This window comes from Nuphar pumila, chromosome 11 (assembly GCF_984573655.1).
Source record: "Nuphar pumila chromosome 11, dmNupPumi1.hap1.1, whole genome shotgun sequence".
NCBI classification, from domain to species: domain Eukaryota; kingdom Viridiplantae; phylum Streptophyta; class Magnoliopsida; order Nymphaeales; family Nymphaeaceae; genus Nuphar; species Nuphar pumila.
In genome coordinates, this window is record NC_143259.1 from 39,024,919 (window position 1) to 39,046,169 (window position 21,251).

Genomic DNA, 21,251 nt, shown 5'->3' on the forward strand with positions numbered 1-21,251 from the left:
CACACAAATTTGTATTTTATTACTGGGTTTCAAACTTAGCCCTCGACCGAATCACCTTCGGAACATTAAACATCCACATCTAATATCGGGGACACCAGGGACACCCCACGCCCACAAGTGTCACTTCCTTGGTACCAAAAACAACAGTTGTGTCAAACACACCACCCCCAGGTAAAGTGGCGGACTTTCCCTAAAACCGTGGCCAGGAGAAGGAACCTCAATATCGAGTTCAGGGGACCAAATTTCAGCACGGAGTTTTTGTATTCTCACAGTCTCCCCAAGACCGGATCTCTAAGATCTTTATTCTCCAGATAGCAAATCTCAGAACGTATATTACATTGTTCTTTTTTTCATTATCTTTTTATTAAGAGCCAATTATTGAGTTTTGCAATTCAACATACAAAAACAAGGCAAAATCTCGCATCTACCCCTGCGAGAACCATCACGGGACTCCCACCCGTGGAACCACATAGAACAGTGCAATATAGAGCAATAAAATTATATTTGAAAATCAACATGCAAAATTAATAACATAGGCTTGCAAATCAACATGCAACCATAAGCTCACAAATCAGCATGCGCAGCTCTTCACGGTCTACCACCCGTGACAATAATAGAACAGTGTAATTAAAACCATAGTATAAATGTGATTTTTGCGATGCATTTAAACAATTAAAGAAAAAGCAACCAAAGCTCAAGGCTCTCCAGGCCTCTGATGATTCATTTAGACCATCGATGCATCGTATGCAAAAATCATAACAATTTGCAATGTATGCAATGATACCAACATGATTCCAAAGGCAGATCCATCCAAACCAATTTAACAATGTACATGAGTTACCACAGTCATATGCATGTGTTCACCATCTATGTGCAAGTGTGTTCATGTAATCACTTAACACACATGCATTCATCCATAATTCATAAGTACATGAGAACATTTATGCATGATTGTACATGCCAAACACATCGATTTCATGTATGCACATGTACTTGAAACCAATTCATAAATGCACAATAATTAAACATGTCCCATAAATATAAGCACATAAAACTTTTCATTCATAACATATATTAGCATTCACACACATGAACATAACCCAGACCTAGGGATTGAATTTCAGGGTTGCACACATTCATATCATGTATGCACCTGTACCAAAACAAACTTTGTAACAACTTATTAACAGACATGCATTCATATCCATCAGGCTAAATCCAAACTAAAGCATAAGGAGAACTCCATCCCTCAGATTAAGCCCACCATCATGTGTTTGGAACCAATATAACAACCTCATTCATACACAATTAACATGTTGCATACAAGCAAGTCAAATCATACATTTTCCAACAAAAAGCAGTTTAAGCACGTGGTATTCCATGTAGATCATTCAGAGCATTAGAGAAACCTGGAAGAATGAAATTTAAAGAACCCTATAGAGCCCAAACAGCAACTGGGTGCAGCATTTATAACTGTAGATGTAACCCACATAGTATAATTATTCATGCGGGTGCAACTGTTTAAATACATAAGAGCCTAAGAGATTCAAAAAATTTGATCAAGGTTTTGACCTTATAGGTGTTTGTCTATATCTATAAATGTCTAGTTCATCAACCTCAAATCAATTGGACCAATTCATTAGACATTTCGAGTTCAAATCAATATATATATATATATATATATATATATATATATATATATATATATATATATATATATATATTGTCAAGTACATGCTGATCACTTGAATCAAAACCCTCAAAGATAACAGTTAACAAGGCTGATCGAGCTACACACTATTTGACTGACATGAAATGAGCATACAGATGTCATGTTTTACAAAATAAAATAATCACCATCTGTTAGCAGGAATTAACTTAACATGTTTATATTCAATATGAATAAACATCAGACTCGGTTAACAGGATTTAATATAAATGAGCATATACTTTTTTGAATGAAACATCCACATTGGGCTAATCAAGAATTCATATCATGTTGTTCTGTTTGTCCAAATGAAATGAACCCATTCAGCTAATCAATAATTAACATAAGGATGCTTGGTTTGTCAGAATGAAACAGAAACATTCGGATGTCAAGAACTAACATAAGGATGCTATTGTTTGTTTGTTTGTTTGTTTTAAATGCATCAAACACATTACTGTCAAACCAGATATACACTAACTAGTGACAACCTTACACAAGCATGGATATCAAAACCTATTCATAAATCTGTGTATCCCGAGATTTATACTCAGTCTGAGAGGGATCCTACAACCTGAGTTGAGAGTTGGTTCAGTGGCTAAATGCATCGCCATTAATTAAAAGTAAATGAACCAAAAGAGAAAAAGAATGATGAACATATACACAGCACTAACAGCATAATAGGAAAGAAGTGAAATGGTAACACCAAATTGCTGTCTCATGTTAAGCATATGCCTTTTGTGAACCAGGAAGGTAAATTAAATTAGTATCCTTAATACTTTGTGTAATAGAACGAAGATTACTAAATGACATTGAATCCTCAAGAACATGCATATTATTCCAATAACAAATATACATATAAGGAAAATCGTTGAACATTTCATGACACAGGATTTTTTTTTACGCAATGACTCAACCCAATACACGTATCAATACTGTAAGAATTTAGTGTATGTAACAAGCAATCACTGGAACGGAACGAACCTTCAAATATGTCACCCAACACCAAGAATCGGATTCCCCTCTTCAAAAATCTAGGTTTATCGGCTCCCAAATAGGAAATCCCCAAATCTGGGGTTATCAAATCCAAGAAATCGGAAACCCCACCGCTGGGCTAACCAAAGCTTCAACCGAAATCCCAAATCGGTTTGATTTGGGATTTTCCAAGTTAGGGTTAAGCAAGAAAACCCCCAAATCGAAAATCACGACTACCGAAAACCCCAACTCACAGACCTGTGTTTTTCGGTAGCCAAGAATCTCATCGAAAAATGAGAAAGATCAGATTCCCTTCCCTTGACAGACCCAATCACACACCAATGTCAGTCGATACCTACAAAAAGAGGCACAGAATCCTACATCACTCGGGGTTTTGCAGAAGCCGAAACCCCCCAACTCAATTGATTTGGGGTTTCTGGACGACCCACACGGCATGCGAGACCCATGACCTTCCCAACAAGAAAATGCACAGTAACCCTACCTTTTTCCGGCAAGGTGGTGGCTGCTGCAGTGATCTCAGTAGCGTCGACTGTCCCTGGTCGTGCGATGACTGTGATGGAGCCGGTTCTGGTGGCCTTGCAGTCACGCGTGAAAACGAGAGAGACAAGGGATACAGAGAGAGAGAGAGAGAGACGTAGTGGGAGGAAGAGGGACGAGACCCTCTCCAATCCCCTTTTTATCGAGCGAACCCCCCCCCCCCTTTTTTCGGCGAGGTGGTGGCTGCTGCAATGATCTCAGTAGCGCCGACTGTCCCTGGTCGTGCGATGATTGCGATGGAGCCGGTTCCAGTGGCCTTGCAGTCGCGCGCGAAAACGATAGAGAGAAGAGAGGTGGGATACAGAGAGAGAGAGACATAGTGGGAGGAAGAGGGGCGAGACCCTCTCCAATCCCCTTTTTATCGAGCGAACCCCCCTCTCTCAGAGAACGACGGGGTCGGTTACCTTCTGTAACCCCCTCCTCCCCCCTTCTTGATTTTCTTTAGCAAGAATCGTGCCCTAGGTACGATTCTTATAATCAACATTTTATTAATAGAGGGTCGGGTCCGGGTCCGAACCCCGTGACCTGCGATACCGAATCCACTCTAACGTGGATCCGAGTCAGCTTTATAGTGTTGGATCCATCCTAGCATGGATCCGGGTTGGCAGTGAACTGTCAGATCCACAGTTGGATCCATTTGGGTCCAACTGTGGATTCAACCCAAAATACACCTTTTTTTATTTATTTAGTAACTATATATATATTTAATATCTAACTTATCTAATTCTTTTGGATCTGGGTAATGAATCCTAGGCCCAAAACCTCTAGATTTCCCAGTTATTACAAAAGACGTGGGAATTCCAAACTCTACCTATTGGAAAGAAAATCATAGGTTGTCATTGGGTATTTAAGGTTAAGACTAAGAGCGATGGATCTCTGGAGAGATACAAAGCTCAATTAGTTGCTAAAGGGTATAGTCAAGAGTATGGGATTGACTATGAAGAAACTTTTGCACCCGTTGCTCAAACGGTAATTGTCCGATGTCTCATCTTTGTTGCTTCTATCAACAAATGGAACATTTATCAAATGGATGTTAAGAATGCTTTTCTAAATGATGATTTGAATGAAGAGGTTTGCATGGATGCTCCACCTGGAATGGAGACTCCCAAAGGGAAGGTGCTTCGCCTTAGGAAAGCCTCTTATGGCTTAAAACAAGCCCCTAAGGCTTGGTATGATAGGTTTAACTCTGTAATGATAGAAAATGGTTTTTCATCTTGCAGGGATTGTTATTTTACTTCTATATGTGGATGATATGCTTATAACCGGAAGTGATTCTAAAGGGGTTAAAAGAATAAAATCAATTTTAAAGGATAAGTTTGAAATGTCTGACTTGGGTTTTCTAACTTATTTTTTGGGTATTGAAGTAGCTTACTCTTATAAAGGTTATTTTTTGTCTCAAAGTAAGCTTGCGTCTGAAATTATTGATAGGTCAGGTATTACTGATGATAAGGTTTGTGAAACTCCTGCTATAGTAGGAGCTAAAATGAAGAATGATGATGGTGTCCTTCTCTCCGATCCTACTCCCTACAGACAACTTGTAGGATCGTTGATGTATCTAAGTATTACAAGACCAGATATCTCACATGCAGTTCATACGGCAAGTCAGTTTCAGCATGCACCAACCTCCGTTCACATGAGTGCTATCTTACGAGTCGTAAGTTACATAAAGAGCACTCTAAATAAGGGAGTTTTCTTGTCCTCTTCCTTTGATTTAAAATTAATTGCGTATACTGACTCTAATTGGGGAGGTGACCCAAATAACCGTCACTCTATCACTGGTTTATGTGTTCTTAGGAGATTCGTTGATTTCATGGAGATGTAAGAAGCAGCAAAAAGTGTTTCTATCATCAACTGAAGCCGAATATCGTGCCATGACGACTACTACTATGGAAATTGTATGGATCCATCTATTGTTGGAAGATATGGAGATCACAATAGAAGGGCCACCAAGATATGCTGTGACAACAAAAGTGCGATTTATATTGCTAAAAATCACATTTTTCATGAGCGGACCAAACACATAGAAATGAATTGTCATTATGTTCGTGAGGCGTATCTCAAAGGAATCATTGACCTTCCATATGTCACATCAGAATATCAGTTGGCGGATTTCTTCACTAAAGCTTTGTGTGCTCCGCGCTTCAACTTTCTTCTTAGCAAACTTTCGGTCATCCTGCCCTAAGTTTGAGGGGGGGTGTTAAATTATGTAATCAAATCATGTAATGTTATATATATATATTATATATATAAGGTAATACATATACATATATTAATATATATGTATATGTATCTACTTATTATATATATAAAATATATATTTCTATTATTTAGCCGTAGGGGTAGTTTAGTCTTTTTCTCATTTTTGCACATATTCATTTCTTGAATATGTATTTTATTTTTTCCCTTTTTATTTTTCTCTTTTTTCTCTTTTTCCTTTTTTGTACCCTTTGTACTTTGTACCTTGGGGGGGCCACCACTAGTCGTTGGGCCCCTCCAATGGTCACATTTGTGACCGTTGGAGGGGCTCCAACGACTATGTGGGAGCCCGTCCAAGGGTCTCTCCAAGCCCCATATAAAGGGTCCTCATCCATTGTATTTTTTTAAGGCTTTGGGATTATAGCCCAAGCTTGTGTTAGTGGAACTTATGACTTTTGGGTTCGTATTTGTGCATTTGTGAGTTTGTGTTGTGCATTGTGTGCACAAGTGTTTCAAGTGTTCTTGTTGGGCGTTTGTATACGCATTTATTTCCAAGAATATTATAATATTGTTCGTAGTATCTTGTTGGAGATACTTTCACACACAAAACTACAATAAAACATGCATCCAAGAAAATCAACACAAAGCCTGTTGACAACTGAATATGCAATTAATATTTTGTGATTAAAATTTTAATTATTAACATTTCAAACTTGGACTGATTACAAAGTTTAACATCAATCTTGATACTTGTTTCTTTGAATGATTTAACTAGCTTTCTTGTGGTTTACAGTTTATAAACAGTTAGAAATAATAATGGAAGGATGCATTTTCCAATGAGAAAGCCAGGTGTTTCCTCTAAACGTGTGCAGAAATTATCAAACAGATAAAGGTGAGGTTTCTATATCAACCACTCAGCATAATATATCCCCAAAAAAAACACCAAAAAAGGAAACAAAATTGGTGCACACCTTCATCTTCTCCATTAATAAAAGATAGAAGGTCATCAACAGATCGTTCATCCACACGTTCCTCAACTTCAACATTCTGCAAAAGATGGGGACTCATCTATTTCCAGTGTCTATCCAAAATGCATAAATAAAATAAAACACACATCCACAATTCTTGCTACAAACACAAGCATGAAAACCATCACAATATGCTAGAGAGTCTGAAATCCATCAAAGTGAAAAAGGAAACTTATACCAAAAGTTATTAAGTTCAAAGTTTAAACACGATATGCTTATACACTTTGAAATGGAACTTTCATCATAAGCAAGTCACAATACTCCACAAAAAAACCAGTTCAGCTTTCCATCCAAGTTATTGCATAGTGCATATGCATAGAAAACAATCAATCAGAAGCATGTATATGCAATAAACTGCTCCAGAATAGATTTCATATAAACATGAAAAAATACTGTAGCATTTTAAAGAACAAGAATCACAAGAAGGTACCATATGTTTATCAAAGATCTACTTTAAGATTGGTCACAGGCACTCCAAGAAGTAATAAGTGCAAGTTGGACCAGCTCACCTTCAATCTTTGTTTCTCCTTAAGTTCTTTCCTTTTCCTAGCATACAGTCGATTTAATAGTCGAATACGTGGATCATCAGCTGTATTTCTCAAAGGCTCCAGCTTCTCCTCCTGTAATCAGACCTATCTGCTAAGATAAATGGGAACAAACCATAAGAATGAAGTTAGAAAACTACATTCTCCAACACAACAGCCACCTCTGTGAGATCATCTGGCAAATGAAAAGTCGCTCTTATCTCCTCAGGTGTCTTCCCTTCAATCATCCGAGCAAGTGCACGGCTAGTCAAGTCAACTAAAGGCTTCAACAGAAGGCTGTCAGCTGCAGATGTCAGCTCACACAATTGCTTTGTGCCCATGCGGATAAATTTCTCATCAAATGATTTTCGTTCCTAGAAATATAAGGCATAAACTTCAGGACAAAACTTCACAAGCCTATGCAAAAGGGAGGAAGCTAAGTGAAAACGAAAGAGCCAGTAATACATAAAATACTAAATACACAACATTCAACAAGACATGCAGGAACATGAGGTAGTCCAAACCTTGTTTGAATGCCCGGGAACCTGATGAAACCGGCAGTAATCAAGTATCATGCTCAATATGGCAGGATTGACTCGAGGGGGGAGTGTGATGGCAAGATTCTTGCTAGACCCCATGCCTGTTTGAACTATTTCTCGGCATATCATGGGGCAAAACATAGCGACCTCTTCCTCAACTTGCTGAATTGAACCATCGGCTGTTTGAAGCCAGATAAATGACTTCATAGACAGCCAAAAATCATTGTTAGTGTAGAACCATTTCTCAATTAGAAACTGGCTTCATTAAAGCCCTAAATACAAATTGTAGTACATCCAACAATAACATATCACCACCAACAAAACATGATTAGAGTATGACACTTTATCGCAATTCACTAATGAAATCTACATCATGCGTTGCTTAACAATTCACAAATAGTGCATGCACTTGAAGAATTCCACCCTAAGTTTTACCCAAAAACTGAACAAACCACGAATTTCTTGGAAGCGCAAGAATATCAAGGATGAAATAACAATCGCATCATAAAACACACCGACCAAATTATAATGCAGTATCAAGATCATGTAAGAAATCAGAAGAATTAAAAACTTGGGAGCGTGCATGATCACATACCTCAGTTTTAATGATTGTCATATCAACTTTAGACATTCTTAGTGATTCCCGAACTCATACAACGCCAACAAGCTAGCGCACTAGAACAACAATCCCCAATAGACGGACATTGAAATCAACATTTCCTCCACTTGCAACGAGCTTTCATAACACCGACAATGAGTCCCTCACCAACATGAAGCATTTCCGAACCGGCATTTCCAAGATCAATATAAAGAAGGAAATCCAACTATAAAAAAGCACTATTGTAACACATTAACCACAATCCAGACCACCACAGCAGCAACATCCTGGTTGCTTCAGAAAACGGCCCACCCAGAATCTGAAATACGAAATAAGAAACTACCAACAAATGAAAGATGCAAGAAAATCATAAACCGAACTAAACGAAGAAGAATATGGACCAAAAAATATGTACAAGCATCGCAAAAACACCCAAAATCCTACTTGAGAAACGATAAATTTTGATCACCTTTCTCACAATCGAGGGAAAAAAATCAAGGTGTTCTGGGCGATACCCATCACCAGAAAAGCTTAGAGAACTGAAAACCTCACGGTTTTTCTGGGGAAATTTTCTGGTGGTAGGGAAGTAGTGAGGGTTTTGGAGATGAAGAGAGAGAAATGGGAGAGATCTGGCTACCTGTGAACCAGAAAGGAACGCTCTTTCAAATTCGGGAGCAGTTTTCGCGCCGGTGTGGAGAGAGAGAGAGGATAACGAATGGGAGCAGAGATTTTGTCGTGAAATGTTGTGGGATGAATGGGAGCAGAGATTTTGTCGTGAAATGTTGGGGGATGAATGGGAAGCGGAATTAGGGCGGTTTTTGTTTCCTTTCCTTGCCCAATTTAGCTCTCTCTCTCTCTCTCTCTCTCTCTCTCTCTCTTCCTTGTTATTCTTGGTTAATGATTATCAAATTCGGCGTTGCTACCGGTTGTGTGAAGGCTGCTCCCTCCTCCCAGTCACACAAGCTATCGAGACCTTCCACGTTCCAAGGATGGGACCTACCTCTACCTCTGGCCCAAGTTCGTACAAGTTTGGTAACGTTGGATATCTGCTTTCCCTAGGAAGGATGACTGGCGTCATATATATATATATATATATATATATATATATATATATAGAGAGAGAGAGAGAGAGAGAGAGATATGTATGGATGGATGGATGGCCCACCCACTTGTCCTCACTTTTCAAAAGCTTTATTTAGAGATGTTTTTCGGCCGATCTACTTCTGTTATCTTTACGTTTGGAAACCTATAAATAGGTATTTGGGTCAAGTTATTTTGATGAATAGATAGGATATTACAAGAATTTAAAAATTCAACAGTGTTGAAATTTCTGAAATCTTTTACGTTATAAAAATCCTACCTATCACCAAAGTGAGAATGATTAAAGAGTCTATTTGTAGGTTTTTATGGAAAACATTTGTAAATACATTTTTTGAAGATTAGTGCAAGTGGGCGGACCATCCCCCTCTTAGTGGGAAGACCATGCCCTTCCTCATTGGATCAGCTTTTGGGTCGTCCAATTACAACATATGGCTATGTTTTTGCAAGGTTTAAAAATCATTGACCCTAAATTTTTCATACGAAAAACAATCTAAGTATAACTTCTAACAAATGGACTATGCTAAACACATTTGTATGATCGGTTTTGCAAAAAAAAAGGTCTTGAAAATAACTAGTTATACACAATATAGATAAGTTTTTGTCATGATTGTATGGTGGTAGCTGCCTAAACTTTTCTGGCCGACTGCCGGCCTACCAGGCTTTTGAAAGTTCTTTTCATGTTTTACTTAAATCTGACCCTACATATGGGATCTACATGCTTGATTTTATAGGAATCAACTCTTGGATAGTTTGATTCCGATTGACAGGTAGGTTTTTATAAGATTTAAAAATGGATGGTCTAAAATTTTTGTAAATATTTAAGACTAAAAAAAAAAAATTTATAAAAAATACATGATCTAAGTGCCATTTTCTAGCAAACAAACCATGTTGATCACATCTACAGGTTCAGATTTGCAAAAAAATGAAAATAAAAAAAAAACTCGTTTGCTCGTGGTAGGTTGGTGATAAGTTAGAAAATTGGTAGGCAGTTATTATTTTGCTTTTATATATATAATGATAGTTGCTAACCACTTTTTTTAATTAGCCAGCAGTTAACCGGGCTTTTGAAGGGGTTTTTACATGTTTTCTTAAATTTAACTGCACAAGTATGTTCTACATGCTTGATTTTATTGGAGTCAACTCTTGGATCATTGATTTTGATAGCCAAGTAGGTTTTTATAGTGTTAAAAATCAATTGTCTAAGTATTTTTTCATAAATATTTAAGGCTTAATCATTTTTTTATCAAAAATCATATAATTAACCACCTCGAACACATTTGTAGGGTCAAATTTAAGAAAAACATGAAAAAAACTCTTCAAAAACCCGGTTAGCTAGAAAAGTAGTTAGCAGCTCTCTCTCTCTCTCTCTCTCTCTCTCTCTCTCTCTCTCTCTCTCTCTCTCCGAGACAGAGTAAGGACAGAGGCAGAACCATGGGGTGGCAAGTTGGGATAAGGCTTGCATGGGGGCTGGACCCTTAAAAGTTATGTGGGTATGGGTCCCCCTTAAAAAAATAAAAAATCTCCTCATTTAAAGGAAAGAGATAGACGTAGGTTAAATTGCTTGTATCATTTTCCTTCTTTATTTCTTAGTTTCCTAAAACAAGCCAGCGGTTGAGGTGAGGTGTTTAAGATATGCTATGCACCTTCGTTTTTGCCCCTCCAAAAAAAGCTGTGGGTCGATTCATACGTGCAAGTTTTATGCACTTTATGGTCTGGACAATGAGGATGAAAGTTCATTTTCTGCTTTTTTGTATGAAAGAGAATTAGCATGCATGTGTACACTTGATTAGAAATGAAAGATGATTTGTAGTATTGTGATAGAAAAAGGCGGCTCATGATTACTGATATGGGAAATGTACTCTACAATGATCAGAAATAGGTATTTCATTGATAGACTGATTCTTGTTTAAAACGTTCTTGCTTTGGCTACTTGATCTTCATTCCTCAGTGCTTTCCCAAATAAAATTCTGTTTCATATCACATGACAATGTCCTCTGATTCTCAATGGTTTGGCTACTTGATCATTGATGGTTTCCTTAATCAAATTTAAAACAAAGTTTTCATATGTATATGCTTTTTTTTAAAGAAACCTGCACGTATATGTTATTTGTTCACATTTTCTTTTATATAGAACCGTCCCCTCCTATAAAAATTTCTGGTTCCGCCCCAGGTAGGAGTAGCTGCCTACTCTGATTCATGCCTACTGCCAGCCTACTAGGCTTGTGAAGATTTTTTTTTTTGCATTCATATAAACTTAGCATGTAGAGCACATATGTGCTGTCAGATTTGAGGAAAAAACAAATAAAGTAAATATAATAAAGGTTCCTTATTCCGGTTGCGGAAGTGAAGAGAGCCCGCGATGCGATGTTTGACTTTGGTACACACAATTGTGCATTCTTCGCTGAGGTCGGGTCTTCAGTTTCTTCACAGGGACAGCAGGGTAACTGTTCAGCGGTTTGATCCATGTGAACCGTGATTTACATGGTTTTTTTTGTTCTTTACTCTTGAATATAATTGTATGGAACATGCTTAGTTTTATAAGGACCAGCTCTTGAATCATCTGATTATGATGCATAAACAAGATTTTTAAGGATTTAAAATCAATGGCTCATACTCTTTATAAATATTCAAGCATCTAAAAATCATTTTTTCATTGAAAATACACAATCAAACAGTTGATTCCTAGCAAATTCACCATGCCTAACACATCTACATGGTTAAATTTGCAAAAAAAAAAGTATTAAAAATACCCGATTCACATGGTAGTTCTCATATTCTAGCAACTATATGGGTATATATAGAGAGAGAGAGACCAAGATCGAGAGAGAAAAAGAATATAGTTGCCTACTCTGATCCATGCCTATTGAGAGCCTACTGGCTTCTGAAGAGTTTTTTTCATGTTTTTTCCTCAAACTTGAATGCATAATGTGCTCTACATGTTAAGTTTATAGGTATGGATTCATGAATCCTTTGATTACAACATTTGGATAAGGTTTTATAATGTTGGAAATTTAATGGTTTACAATTTTTATAAATATTCAAGCTGAAAATTCACTATTTTTATAAAAAGAATATGATCTAAGTGTTATTTTCTAGCAAATTAACCATGTTGAATGCATCTATGGAGCAAGATTTGTGAAAAATACCTCACCCCCCCCCCACTTAACTTGTGGTAGGCACCTACTCCCTACTCTCTCTCTCTCTCTCTCTCTCTCTCTCTCTCTCTCTATATATATATATATATATATATATATATATATATATATATATATATATATGTAACGCCCCAAAATCATGGACTTGAAACCTTTTATGAAAAAGGTTGAAAGCTTTGAAATCAATCATTTATCATAGTTTAAAACATAAGTTCAACGGAAGATCAGGTTCAAAACAACAAGTCCCTAGACCTTGGGCACATTACAACCAAAAAGCAGATTCCCCCTTACAAACCGATTTGCAGTTCAAATATATATTTTATTGAAATGAAAAGAAGAACCACATTTTGGTAATACAGTTTTAGAAATGCAGAGTTATAATCAAAAGAGATGCTTTCAAAGAAACCTTGTACCACATCTATCAAAAGAGTCCCCAGGAGCGCAACGTCTGGAAAGGGCATTGCCTTGAATGCATCGCGTCATCGTGCCATCGCAAGTTGTCTCAACCTGTTCACCATCTGCCCATGAAAATGGGTCAGTCTCACAACAGACTAGTAGGGGTGCAAAGGACAAGAAAGAGCAAAAGCTGTAATAAGTAAGATAAACGCTAGCTAAAGCAGGAACAAGCAAGATTAGCAAATCTAATCAGAACATGTTATAGAGTAAGCAAGGCTCTAGTAAAGCAAACAGCTACACACAAGAGCAGGAAGGATTAAAGTGCTAAACAAACAACTATAGCAATCCCACATATATAATAGGTGAAGAGTAACTAAGTATATTCACCAGCCAAGCAAAGCAATTGCATAAAACAGGTATTCATAACAACACTCGTAATACATATACAAGTATCATAGGATGGCTCAATCCATCGACAAGTGATTACATTAATCGTGAGGCACAAGCTATTGTATCACAAGCAATACATAAGCCACACAGGATAAGCAATCAACTAGTATGAGAAGCTAGTTATTACTAAGCAAGGAACTGCATAAGCAGTTTAACCAACAAGGGTAACGCCTCGCCAGGCGTACCTAGCTCAACGAGTAGTATACCGAACTATCGAGCTAACAAGCAAGCAAGCAACGCACGTCACAACATGCATATCTCATGATCCTGTGTATAAGTTATATCTTGTCTCATTACTGAGCAGGCCGTTGTGGGTACGCACAAGGCAAAACGTAGAAACAACCGAGATCGATTCGGGGGTCCATTATGCTATGTATTTTATTATACCCCGAATGACTGACTGAGTCCGCTTCCTAAGGGGACGGTCTGTGACCAAGAGAGTAAATCCCCAAAGGCAAACAAAGGCCCAATGGATGCGCATTCGTACTTCTGCAAAAGTGGCCCAAAGGATTTCCCCTAACCTCCGATGACTGGGGAAGGTCGGATCTTTGCCCGAGATTGCCATATATGACTGTCCATCGGAGTTTTGTACCATCCATCCTCTCTCTTGATGAACCGTCCTGAATAAGCACGACGGGGGGTTTCTTAACCGCCGTCCCATTCTCATGCTCTGGTCTTTCAACCCAATTGAGCAACTTGCCTGTGAAGGCGCATGATTATTATTTAGGTGAGTTATACGCGCCATTGCGCGTTCGAGGCAAGCACAAAATTCACATCCTACTCACCGCAGTACGCATCGTACCTATTCAAAAATATAATCACGATGAAAGGGGTCAATCCCCAGTGAAGGTAGAAACATCACTCTTGTGATCTCAAACACATGCCATTGCATGTTCGAGGCAGACATAGACCTCTCATCATACTCATCGTAATACGCAACGTACCTGTTCAAAAGTACAACCACGATGAGAGGGGTACGGATCTCTCGCTGGAAATCCCAATGCTTCCACTTTATAGGAGCCCACAGTGAACTCATTCCTGTTCCAACTGATCGTGCTCGGATCCTATAGACAATCGTGAGCAAACTGCCTATTAAGCAAAATCAACATAACAGGATTAGCTCAATGTGTCAATACACGTTTAGAGGTTCTTATAGACCTCTCGTCCTGCTCTTCGTAGTCTAAACATATCGTACATGACTAAGGGTAGAACTACAAGAGGAGGAACATGGATCCCTTGTAGTAGATCCAACAATACCTTCACGAAGGAAAGAAGGCGCTGCAAACATGGTTGAATCAGAAAGCCTAGAAACTAGGTCTCGTATCAGAGGTGAGGTAACGCCGATCTAGTGATGGCGCAAGTACCTCGCTAGGATCTCCGCCCCTATTCGTGCACAGGATTCTAAATAAGGTTATCTAAGTCGTATCGAATAGGCAAACTAAGGTTGTAACACATCTATCCCAAATACATCAATTTGGGAGGTCCGACCGCTACCTCTGTTTTACAAGCTATACATCTTGAAAATAGGTTTGCACCTAAGACAATGTCTTTTGAGAACTGAAGTGCATAAGTGTGTGTCGTGGCTTGTAAGCCAAGTGAGACGATATACACTATGCACTCGAAGTTGCACTCAGGGAGTGCAAGCTGACAAGAGGCAAACTCATGCACATACTAATACAAAGGCAAAAGAAGGAGGCAAGACTCGTTGGGAGAATTGCACCACGAGGGTAGAACGCTAGGGCTACTCACGAGGTATGAGATCATACCTAGATCATCGTAACGCATAAGCAGGCAACTACGTAAGCGACTCGTGAGGTAGGAGATCCTATACTGACTACGCAAGTGTAAAGGACGACTCACGAGGCATGGGGTTGCACCTTGATAGATCGATAAGCGTAAACAAGAAAGAAAGCATACGACAGAGATAAGAATATATGCACGAAGGGCAACTGCAAGGTAAGGACGAACATAAGCAAAAGGCAAGTGCAAGAGCAAGCACGACAGTACAAGAAAGTAAAGCACGAAAAATAAAGCGAGAAGCAAAGGTCATGGCGCATAAAGCGCGGGGCAACAAGTAATTGCAGGAAGTAAGGTGCAAAAACGTAAAGGAGGACCAGGCATCCTGGAGAACAAGGCAAACATAAGCAAGTAAATGCCAAGGCGCAAAGCGCGGGGCAGCAGGAAAGTAAAGTGCGAAAAAGTAAAGAGGACAAGGATCGCGAAACCGCGTCCTTGAGTTAAAAGACATGGAATGTAAAGACAGGAATAGAAAGCCTAGGCACATATAGCGCGGCGGCGATAGAAAGGAAAGTGCAGGAAAGTAAAGAGGACAAGGATCGCGAAACTGCGTCCTTGAAGGTAAAGACATACGTATATACATTATATGTATATATATATATATCGTCCTCTTTTAGTTATCTTTCTTAGTTTAGCATTTATCTGTTCAGTGTTCTTTCACGCAAGAATCCCCTACCTTAAGGGTTTGCGAGTCCTCGTACGCATGCAGCGTAGGCAAGCAAGAGCTTGAGCCACAGAGGGCGAGCTGGCTCCACCGTTCAACCTGGAGAGCTTAGAACGTTAGCATATGCCGAAAATACATAAGCAACAAGGCAGCAAGGCCTCCCTGCCTGCAGGAGGCAGATGCAGAAACTCTGCATCCTGCAGACAAGGGTGCCAGAGGCAGGGGCCTCAGCCCTGCTTGGCAACAGCAGCAGAGACAGGGAGAAGGAGCTCCCTGTCTGCCAGGCACAAAGAAAGGCAGGGGAGGGAGCAGAAGCTCCCTGCCACAAAAAGGCAGGGGGGAAACACCCCCTGTCAGAACACGAGACAGGGGCGCAGCCCCCTGTCGGCAACAAGAACAAGGCAAGGGGGCAAAGCCCCTTGCCAGAGAACAACAGAGATGCAGGGGTCAAGCCCCTGCTCGAAAACAAAAAAGCAGGGGGGCTTCGCCCCCTGCTGGCACAATGCAGGAGGCAGGGAGGCCTCGCCCCCTGCCGGCTCAACGCTTGAGGCAGGGGGACAGAACCCCCTGTCGAGGAGCAACAGATGGTGCAGGGGGGCTCCGCCCCCTGCAGGGGAAACAATCAAAGGCAGGGGGCCCTCGTCTCCTGCCGGCAAACAAAAGAAGACAGGGGGCGAAGCCCTCTGCCGAGAAGCAATACCAAGGCAGGGGGACCCCTCCCCCTACCGAGAACCAACAAAAGAGCAGAGGGGCTTAGTCCCCCTGCTGACCTATTGTAAAAAGACAAGGGGGTAACCCCCAACCGACAAAAGGCGACAGGGGGCTCAGCCTCCCTGTCGACCAACCGCAAAAAGGCAGAGGGGTTAACCCCCTGCCAAGCAAGAGGCGACAGGGGACTCAGCCCCCCCCCCCTTTGTCGACCACCAGCAGAAAGGAAGGAGTCACTGGGGGCGGAGCCCCCTGCCAAGAAGGGCCAACGACAGGGGGGCCAGCCCCCTGTCGACCAAAAACAAAGGCAGGCAGAGGGGTTTAGCCCCCCGCCAACAAGAGGTGACGACAGGGGGCTCAGCTCCCCTGTCGATCAACCCAAAACAAAAGAGGAAGAGAGGGGGGTTATACCTCGAACAACCACGGCAACTGGAGAAGTCGCTGGTCGCCGAGGACGCTGGCTGCGAGTCGCCGGCGACAGAAAGGGGAGACAACGAAGGGGCGGCCGATGCTGCCGACTGCCGAAGACCACCCAGAGGGGAGACGAGTGGCGAATCGCCGAGCAGGGAGGAACGCAGGTGCTCGCGCCGTCGGGAAACCTGCCGAACCGAGGAAAAGGTGGTCGTCTGCGCTCAAAGGTCGCCGTCGGCAACAAAAAAGGGGAAAAAAGGGGGGTCGACGGCGAGTCGCCGGTGCTCGAGGTCCCCGGGCGCAGCCGCTAGCCAAGCAAGGAGCTCGGCAGCGAGGATCGTCGAACAGAGAGGGGAGGCGACCAGACGGAATCGCTCGTGGGCGTCTCTGATCGCCGGCGGCAGCGTGAGGGGGGGGGGGGAGATCGGAGCAGAAGATAGAGAGAAGGGGCGAGGGGTTCTGCCCCTCGCCAGAGACGCCTGTGACTTTTAAAGTCACAGGCTTCTCGAACGATCGAGAAGCCGGGTCCGAGTTCGGGCTCGGGTCCAGCTCGGATCCGGGTCCGAAACGGCTGACCGACCCTGACACGTGTCCGACACGGATTTTTTTTCACGGGCTTTACAATATATATATATATATATATATATATATACAATATATATATAGGGATTGGAGTAATGTTTCATCGAAGCGAACACATGGTTGTGCATTGTGCGTCTGCTTGAAGCCTTGTAGTTATAACATATTATAACTACAAGGCCTTTAGTTGTGGTTGCGATTGTCGCAAAAGGCTCTTTGGGCAAAATAAAATGCATGTCGTTGACCGCACGTACTCATCCGACATGAGTGTCCACTACTACACCCATCCCTATATATATATATATATATATATATATATTACATTTGGTTATGTTGCCATACCTACAACTGAGTTTTCTATTTTTATTTTGTTTGTTGTTTTCATGAAACTAACCATGTAAATATGATCTACATGTTTTTCTTAGTGTAAAATGGCTCTTAGGTCATTCAAAGGTAGTTTTTTATAAAGCTTTAAAAATCAACATTGCCTACCACTTTTCTATTGTATTGATCCATTCGTCCAACAAGGGGCGTTTTCATTTTGCACAAAATCGACTTTTAATGGCAGTTGTTGACCACTGCTAAAGAGTATTTTTATACAAAATAATAAAATAACTATATTGTAAGGTAAATATGATATGTTTTCTGAAATACCCTATAATTTTTGCTATTCTTTTCATGTCTAAAATCATAAATATCTAGTTTTAAAAAGACCCTTTTACCCTTTGCACATGCCATTTCCTAAATATATGTGAATTTCCTATCAAATATATGATTATTTTTGCAGAACAGTCTCTATTCTCAGTTTTGTATCTTTCTAATCTGACGTTAATAACTTATGTTTTTATAGTTTTTGAAAAGCTGAGACATAGGCCTATAACTTTTCTGTTTTGAGTCATAATCGAAAACCTCTCTAGGGCTCTTGTTTTTGCATTCTAAAATCGAAATAAAAGCATGCTCTACATACTAAAACATGCACAATTGTGTTGTAATATCTCATAATTTTTAAGTTTAAAAATATAAATTTTAAATTAAATATTTATATTTAATATGATAAATTTATGGAAAATAGTGAATATGGGCTGACATCAACCTAGGTGAGGACATGGTCCAGAGGCCACTAACAAGATCTAAATATGTTAAGAAAAATCAGTGAATTTGTTGTTTTTAACCTTTAAATTCAAGTGAAATTTAGGTTTAATTCAGGCAAAATTCGAGAGCAAATTTGATCTAAAACCATGGTTAGATTCATTTCAAAACATAGATCTCGTAGGAGATCTGTTTTATCAAAATTGGATATCGGTTGGTTCAAAAAATGTATTTTTTTAAATTAATCAGCATTTATTTTTGGATTTTTTTTGGATCGGACTCGACCCACTCAGTTGGACTGATGTTAATATAGATCTGGACCCAATACACAATCCATATTGACTAGGACCTGGTATAGGTTGAGATCCAATTGGAATTGAATATGTATTTGGATCATGAGTCTAACTCAAATTCATAATCTATCCATGCCAATTTAAAAATAAAATAAATTTAAAGAGTAAGGATGAGGTAGAGTTCTACTTGGGGTAGAACTCTACCCCACTTAGCATTCTAAAAAGGGGGTGTCACCCCTTAAAGTAGAATTTTTCTCAGGATAAGCCATAAAATAAAAAATATAATACATATGAGATAATGTTTGTTAGAGGTAGAGTTCCACCCCCTCTAGAGACCTTATACATTATAAAAAGAGGTTAAAAACCTCTCTCTAGAAGTCGTCCTCTAGAGAGAAAGAAAAAGGAAAAAGAGAAGAAGAAGAAGAAGCATTATCAATGATTTTCCTTATTCTTCTAAGTTTTTTGTAAGATCAACAATCTAGGTACAGATTTCTATCCAAATCTGGATGGGAAGGTAGTTAGTGTAAGTCCATTCAAGTATAAGTTTAGAGAAAAAAATTTGATTGCCTTAAGGATCTATGTTTTAAATTTGTTCATAAACATATGTATTTTATTGTTTGCCGGTCATGCACATGAACCTGATCATATATATATATATATATATATATATATATATATATATATATATATATATATATATATATATATATATATATATATATATATATATTTGTGAACTGATTCATGTGCATGAATATGATCATATATATATATTAGTCTGTCGATCATGTGCATGAATATGATCACACACACACACACACACACACACACACACATATATATATATATATATATATATATATATATATATATATATATATATATATATATATATATATATATATATATATATTAGTCTGCCGATCATATGCATGAATCTGATCACATATATATTTTTAGTCTGCCTATCGAATACACGAATTTGATCATATATATATTTTTGTAGTTTGTCGATCATGTGCATGAATCTGATCATATATATATATGTGTATTTTTAGAATTTGATGATCATGTATATATGTATTTTTATAATCAGTAGATCATATGCATGAATTTGAGCATAAATATGTATCTTTCAGTTAGTCGATCATGTGCACGAACCTGAGTATAAATATGTATTTTTTAGTTAGTCGACTATGTGCATGAATCTGAGCATAAATATGTATTTTTCAGTTAGTCGATCATGTGTATGAATCTGACCATAAGCATATATATTTTTCTGTCAGTCGATTATGTACATGAATCTGACCATCAACGTATATATTTTTCTGTCAGTCGATTATGTACATGAATTTTACCATAGACATATATATTTTGTTGTGAGTCAATTATGTACATGAATTTGACCATAAACATATACATATTTCTATCAGTCGATTATGCATATGAATCTGATCATACACATATATTTTTTGTTAGTCGATTATGTACATGAATCTAATCATAGACATTATATATATTGTTGTTACTCGATTATGTACATGAATCTAATCACACATATATTTTGTTGTTAGTCGATTATATAAATGAATATGACCATAAACATATATATATTGTTGTTAGTCGATTATATACATGAATCTGATCATGAACATAAGTATATGTACTTTACTGTCAACAAATCATATGTATGAATCTGAACATAAGTATATGTACTTTACTATCAGAGGATCATGTGCATGAATCTAAACATAAGTATATATACTTTGCAGTCAGCCGTTCATATGCATGAATATGATCATAAGTAGCTTTAGATGTTCTCAGCCGATCATGTATATGAATCTAATCACAAATAGATAGTTTGCATGGCTGCTGATCATATGCATGAACCTGATCATAAATCAATAGTTTGCATGTTTGATGATCATATGTATAGATCTGATCATAAGTAGATCGTTTGCATGTTTGTTGATTATATATAGAGATCTGATCATAAGTAGATCATTTGCATGTTTGCTAATCATATGCATAGATCTGATCATAAGTATATCTTTTGTATGTTTGTTGATCATATGCATAAATTTGATCATATCTAAATAGTTTACAGTCTATTGATCATATGCATAAATCCGATAATATGTAGACAGATTATAGTTTACTGATCATATGCATAAATTTGATCATAAATAGATAAATATGCAAGCTTTTTATATGTACGTGTATGTGCTTAGTCAAATGCGCATCCATTTTTTTTGTTATGAATGTGCATTATGAACATAATTTTGTGTATATGTGTATTTTATGTTCACTAAAATTTTACAATGGCATGAATTATTTTAAGATATTGTTAGTGGTTATGTATGAACCACTGTGGGACCTATGTATGCTAAAAGCATATGTTGCTCATGTGCTATTGGAACTTCTTATGCATTGCAAACTAATTTTTGAAAATTAGTGGTTTTCTAAAATTAATTACATTGTTAAA

The 21,251-nt window shown here is 38.6% G+C and overlaps 1 protein-coding gene across 3 annotated transcripts in view; it reads right to left on the reverse strand.

Annotated features, from left to right (window-relative positions):
- LOC149822285 (SKP1-like protein 21) overlaps nucleotides 1-8,980 on the reverse strand; it is a 128,574-nt gene extending 119,594 nt beyond the window's left edge. For 2 of the 3 annotated variants that reach the window (XM_089980971.1, XM_089980969.1), the window contains exons 1-6: nucleotides 8,761-8,980; nucleotides 8,121-8,442; nucleotides 7,511-7,726; nucleotides 7,169-7,360; nucleotides 6,972-7,082; nucleotides 6,406-6,481 (exon numbers count right to left, since the gene is read on the reverse strand). In XM_089980971.1, coding sequence (XP_089837097.1) covers nucleotides 6,406-6,481; nucleotides 6,972-7,082; nucleotides 7,169-7,360; nucleotides 7,511-7,726; nucleotides 8,121-8,156 — 631 coding nt within the window. In that variant the 5' untranslated portion in view covers nucleotides 8,157-8,442; nucleotides 8,761-8,980. Of the gene's footprint in view, nucleotides 1-6,405; nucleotides 6,482-6,971; nucleotides 7,083-7,168; nucleotides 7,361-7,510; nucleotides 7,727-8,120; nucleotides 8,443-8,592; nucleotides 8,732-8,760 lie in introns of those variants that run through there. The other variant, XM_089980970.1, reaches the window with a different exon arrangement.
- Nucleotides 8,981-21,251: the final 12,271 nt, after the last annotated feature.